The following is a 6,664-nucleotide window of genomic DNA, read 5'->3' on the forward strand; positions in this document are numbered from 1 at the left end:
ATGACTGAAACTCCTCTACTGAATGTTCCCTCCTCAAACCAGAGTGAAAACAAGAGCAACTCAACTATTTGCCCTGACTTGGATGACTGGTGGGAAATTGTGTACTATATAGTACCCAAGTATATCGACACTATCTGTGTTATTGGAATGCTTGGAAATGTATTTGTTCTCTTCACTTATTCACTGCACAAGAGCCCCCTGAAGATAGCTGAAATCTACCTTATGAACCTAGCTGTTGCCGATCTTATCTTCCTCATGTGCCTCCCTTTCTGGGCAGAGAACATCAGGAATGAATTTAACTGGCCGTTTGGCGATTTCCTTTGCCGCAGCACCAGCACATCCATCAGCCTAAACATGTACACCAGCATCTACTTGCTAGTGGCAGTCAGCGTGGATCGCTATTGGACTTTTGTTCATACCTTGAACCACAGAGGGATACGGAGCAAAACTATGGCCAAAGGGATCTGCTTGCTCACCTGGTTCTTCGGCATCCTTCTCAGCGTCCCAACCTTTATGTTTCGGACTGTGAAACACTTTCCCCTGTGGAATATTTCAGCATGCACTTTAGACTTCCCCACCCCATCATGGGTAACAGCTGAAAGCCTGGTATTCAACATAGTGGGGTTTGCGTTGCCGTCTACAGCAATCATCTTCCTTAATTTCTCTACCATTCGCTCCCTACAAAAACAAGCAAGAGAACAAAGAGCACTCAGCACAAAGAGTTGCAAGGAGCGCAAAGGCACAAAGGCTACCAGGTTGATCTTCGTAGTGGTACTGATGTTTCTTTTGTGCTGGACTCCTTACCATTTTTTTGTATGCCTTGATATATTATACCAAACAAAAGTGATCAAAGGCTGCTTCTGGGGGGAACTGCTCAACTTTGGTGAGCAGTTTGGTTATACTCTGGCTACCACCAACAGTTGCATTAACCCTGTGATTTATGTCTTTGTTGGGAAACACTTCAGGCAAAAGGCTTTAGAAGTTTTTTCACAGTTTATTGCCCGTGGATGTCCTTTGAGCTGGGTATCATTCAAAGAAAAGTCTTCATATTTCAACATGTTTCCAGTCAGGAGTAGTTTAACCTAATGGTTCTTGGTTCCATCTTCATTTTGATATTTCAACTTATTTCAAATGGCATTAAAAACAAATATGAATTGCACAGATCTGGCATTCACAGACTAAGCTAATTATTTATTAAAGTAAATCACTTGACTGCTTATTTGTCCTCGGGTCTGCTTTTCTTTTTCTGTGTTATCCATCCAAATTCATAATGTGATACCAGAATTTTATACCAAATGATCTAACCTGTCTTATCAATTGTCAGTGACTTGAAAGAAAAACTCTTTGACAAGATATCAGAAGTCTGGTTTCTTTACAGAAAGCCATAAGCTGGCTGAACATTTTCCTGCATTGTGTCTGTGATGACAACTACTATAAAACTATATATAAAATTGTAATGCGTATTACAGAGCAAATATGAGCTTAATCTTCAGCTGATAGCTGCATTTGAGCAAATATAGAATAGCTCCAGTTATTTTTAACAATATTTTAAATGGTTTGCACTTTCACGGTAGCATATGGAAAATTTGAATAATTTTTTGTGCATTGCAAATATATTCAGTGCATAAATATTTTACAAGACAATATGCCACAAAGAAAGTGTACATCAGCTGTAAAAAAAGCAAAGCAACCCAGTATCCTCCTCAAAAACTGACTTTTTTTTGATCCAGTAAAATGTTACACAGTTACTCATCAAGTATGTAAAGGTTCTTTTTATTTTTTATATATGAAAATATCAGTGATGGCCATTGATACTGTATTATTTTTGAATATCTTTCATCTGAGGCAAATCCTTAGATACATATTTATATTTTTATGAATCAAAATTAATAAACTGCATAACATCCCATTTTACACTGTAGTCTTGTTCTTTCTTATATTTATTTTGTATTTTGTCTTTTTCCCTGTTCCTTTGGGGAAGAGCAAATACATAGTTCTGTGATTAAAAATCCTTGCTGCTACCAGAATATAAACTGTGGTGGTGGTGGTGGTGGTGGTGGTGGTGGTAGTAGTAGTAGTAGTAGTAGTAGTAGTAGTAGTAGTAATAATGACATAACAATAATACACCAGACAGGAGATAAGAAGAAGGAAACTTTTTCTCCATCACAGCCACAGCCACAATTGCAGAATAGACTTAAGATAACTGAGATATCTGTTCCCATAACTATAAAAGTATGTGTACGTACAGACACGGAAGAAGACAACAGGAGATATACTTACAGTGCAGTCTGTTCAGCCAGAAAGATATTGGGTGCAGAAAGGGGCATACAACCACATCATTTGTATAACAGTTTACTTAGTTATTACAAAGCCTGTTCAGTCTTGTACTCACTGTAACAGTGCTGCATTTTCTGCAGCTCTTTTTAGTGTCACCATTTTGAATATGGAATTAATCTCTTATTTAATGACAGAAATCTGCCTATTCAACTTCATTGCAATAAGATTAGTGTTAATTTTTAATGGTTCCCCCAAACTTTTTGAATCTGAACAGTGGAAGCCTTTTGAAGAGTTAAAAGTCTATTTTCCTGCCATGATGGTTTAAGAATTAAGGGTGGATTAAGGGATCAGGGAGGAAGAATCACTCACAGCTTTATTAGTTTCACTCCTTCTGTGACAGGCTTTTTTAAAATAAATGTCAGGGTTAGACATTAGCAGTAAGAACAGCATGTGAAGTCCTCTGAGTCATCTGAGATCAAAAACTTAATTCCAGTCTATAGTAAGCTGTTGCACACTGCATTTATTTAATACATCTCCAGCTGAATCCTTAATTCAAAAAACTTCCAAGAAGAGATGTTTTCTGAGGGAAAAAAAAAAAGCTGAAATCATGAAAAAAGGCATACAAACAGAAGTGCCATTTTCCCATTATGCATGGGGACCTTAAAAGGGAAAAATGTCTTGCTTGTCTGACTAACACTTGCCCATGTTATGCAATGTACACAAATAAAGGGAAAAACACTTCTTGAGCACTGGGGCATATTTAGGGTATGAGCTAATAGATTGAAATCAGTCTGAAATCTGAAATCAATGGAAAGCCTCCCATTTACTTCAATGGGCAAGTGACAAGGGCTTTCATGAAAGTGCTGCTTCTGTTTTACATGTGCACAACTGTCAGGAAAAGCATCTGTAGTTTAAATACTGCTTTAAGCCACTTAACAGGTCTTGCAAATCAATGGATTTACTCTCCAATATGAATGTACGTAAATGAAAGTATCTTTTATCCATGAAGTAAAAATTGATCAGCTTCTTTCATTACTGATTGTGAGCTGTATTAATATTAAAAATATGAAGAGTAAATGCAATTTACTCCACAGCAAATGCAAAATTCTATATTTAATCAGAAATAATCCACTGCACAGATACAGGGTGAAGAGTGAGAGACTAACAACAGTTCAGCAGAAAAGGATCCGTAGATTAAAAGTTGAACATGACCCAGGAGTGCCATGCTGTTTCCACATTGAAGGTGTATATGACAGCAGATAGTGAACTTAAATTGTAGCAAGGGAATCTCAGGATAAGCATTCATAAAAACCTTCTCCTGGTAAAGCTAGTGATAGGCTGCCTTGGAGAGAATCCAGCACCGCAGCAACGGAAGCTTCTGAGACCACTTTAGACAGCCATTGTTGGGGACGATATGAGCGTAGTCGGTTCTGCCCCAGCACAGGAGGGGATTTTTAATGATGTGCATCACTCCACTGACTCTTTCTCTTGTGGTCAATAAATAAAGTTTCCTTGTTTGCACTTTCAGAGCTCTTCACCTATCACCTTTCAATCAATACTAAAATGTCAGCTCTGATAGCCAGTCAACCAATACTGCCAGACTCCACTGCCCGTGGGTTGTTCTTTTGAATAAGCACCCTTTCTACCTTCTCTCATCTTACTTCTCACACTCCCAATAAACATTGTCAAGCATTTATCACTAAAAAACTTCTATGCTGCAATACCAATCTTTTATAGGCAAGATCCCAGCACCCTAAGAGCTTGCAAGTATGATTTAACTTGTTCTCCTCATCCATCTACATTGAATTAGTATATTTTATATTTTAATCATAACTTCTCTAGGGCAAGGACTATCTTTTTGTTATCTGTTCAGGCCATGCTTAATGCCCAGCTTAGTCTTAGTTTACAATATGGCCCTGCTAGCACTAGTGCTATAAAGTGACAATTAGGAATCACTGAAACCGATCTCAAGGTTACAGCCTGGACTTGCCTTTGCAGTATCAAAACATTTTGACAAGCTATTTCAATTTTATAAACTTTAACTGTAAAGGTAGACAGTTCTCATATCAGATTCTGCCTTTAACAACAACAACAACAAAAAAAACCAAAAACCCCCAAAAACCCAAGCCAAACCCAGCTGATGCATTTCTAAAACTGAAGCTAGAAGAAAATACATTGATCACTAAAAATAAAGACAGAAGCATTTTCAGAGAATTATGGCCACATGGGCTTCTAGCCTGCCAGGAGTCATCTTCCTGGGAAGAGCGCTGTTTGTCAGGCCTGTGAAAATTGTACCAAATCAAGTAAAAATGTTGACTCTTAGATGGAAGAAAGCAGTCTGCACGCAGTACAGATGTGCTGGAGCTTTCAGCAGCCAGATCCCATTCTCACAGAGATGCTTAAACCCTCCGCAGTTGGCTGTGACAGGGGTTCACAAGAGACCCGGTCACAGAGCAACAGGACCCACTTCACTGCCAGTGGGTGGCTGTGGGCCAAGGGCGGTGGATGTCAAGGAAGCTGCTTGCTCATGGTCCTAGTGAGCTTGTTGGTGCACTCCCAGCAGCAGGAAAGGAACAAGCGACAAAAGCTGTGCCAGACCGCAGGACCAGAATCAGACTGGGGAAATGGGGCTGTGGCTGGTGGTTAATGGTGAACAGAGAAATATCTGACTGGAGACTGGGAGTCGAGAAATGGAGGAAAAGACTGAGAGGAGAGAAGAAAGCAACTACCAGTGTCTCTGTCAGCCACTTTCCAATGCAGGAGTGTGTGGAGGAGAAGGGAGGTCACATTGACCAAAGAAAGCATTGAGGGAGGTGAGGAGACAGGGACTGGCTGTACCAGGAGACACAGCAGGAACCAGTGTTCCACGCATTCAAAGGCCAGGAAATGTTTGACCTAAGACTGTCCCTGGAATCTCAGTGTGGCCTCCTTCAGTGTATGAGTTATAATAGAGTCTTATATGACTAAGCTTTGAATTTACAACACTGCAACTTAACCACTTCTGATTTAGCTTTGTGTCACTCTGCCTTATGTGGGAGAGAAATGCACTTACATAAACCAAACGGTACCCTCAAGAAACTAAATCATCCATCCTGCATATTAAATAAAAACCACAATATTGATAATACACATCCTGCCTTGAATTTTACAGAAAGAAATCTTTGAAACAACATATAATTAAACTGAAAAATTTGCTGCAGTGAGATTATATAGAGACAAATGAGTCTAATAATCTTATATAATCATAACTGAAAAGATTAGAAGAAATTCTAAAATAAGAGCAATTAGGAAGAATATTGTCATCAGCACAAATGTAGGAAGGAACATCCCCCTTTCCTTGTAGGATGCCTGACAAACAGTAGACACCACCCTTGGTCACTGGAAAGGAGGGGTCAAAACAACTTCATCAAAGAGTAAGGCAGGGCTTTGGGACCATCAGGAGGGCAGGAGGAGGGCAGAACTGGGGATTCAGAACAATCCTACTCTGTCAGCTCAGGGCACGTAGAGAATAGCTGGAAAAACAGATCCCCTGGGCTGGACCATGCAAGAGCAGCTTTCTTTTTTTCTAAGGGAATTTGAACCTTGAAGGCAAAACAAGCCAATCTGAAGAGCATGCCAGCTTATCTCAGTTACTCTGGTGTTTTAGCTGTTTTTTTCTTTGTGTTTTCAGTAGTTGCCGTTCATTGCCAAGCCTGTTATTTCACACGTGACTGCGAGTAAAATCCTGAGTATCTCTCCCAGCCTACTGGGCTAGATGAGGGACCTGCCCCCTTTTTCCCTAGTCGCAAACAATAGAGAGCCCTTGCAACTAGTATGTTTCTCCCTGGTGGAGAACGGCCATGGGCCCATTTAGTCACAGGTGTCATGCCTCACTTTAATTCTCCAGAACATGCTGCATTGCAAATACCTATCACACTGAGCAAGAGAAAATGTTAGCAAAGCTCTGCCCCAGAGGAGGAGTAAACACCTTCCCCTTTCTTTCCTTTTTTGTTGTTGTTGCAAAAAAGGGACAGTCTTGCTGGATGAGTTCACTCTGCAGGTGCTTACAAAGAACCAGGATTTGACCCGTTCTTGACTTTCACCTTGGTTATTAAGCATGGCTTGAACAGATCCAGCTGCCGGGCAGCAATACATCATGCTACCTCATGTGAATGGTAAGAGGGGAAAAGCCTGCTTTAGCACTCTGCTCCTCAGTTTCTGGCAGGAGAACCTTGTCCACACAACCTACTTTGGCCATGCTGTTGCCACAAATACAATAACTCTCTTGTGCCATCAAGCAGTGGTCATGGGGGGTTATTAAATGACATGACATGGTAAAAAGGGATCAATGAATTCAAAACTTCCTACTTTTAAAGTATATGTGTGGCTGGTTGCAGTGCATTCAACA

The 6,664-nt window shown here is 40.2% G+C and overlaps 1 protein-coding gene across 1 annotated transcript; it reads left to right on the forward strand.

The window, feature by feature from the left end:
• Positions 1 to 1,086, forward strand: BDKRB1 (bradykinin receptor B1). The gene has a single exon (XM_050898268.1). The coding sequence runs from the start codon at positions 1 to 3 to the stop codon at positions 1,084 to 1,086; it is 1,086 nt and encodes a 361-aa protein (XP_050754225.1).
• Positions 1,087 to 6,664: the final 5,578 nt, after the last annotated feature.

The sequence above is a fragment of the Gymnogyps californianus genome, chromosome 5, assembly GCF_018139145.2.
Source record: "Gymnogyps californianus isolate 813 chromosome 5, ASM1813914v2, whole genome shotgun sequence".
Taxonomy (NCBI): Eukaryota; Metazoa; Chordata; class Aves; order Accipitriformes; family Cathartidae; genus Gymnogyps; species Gymnogyps californianus.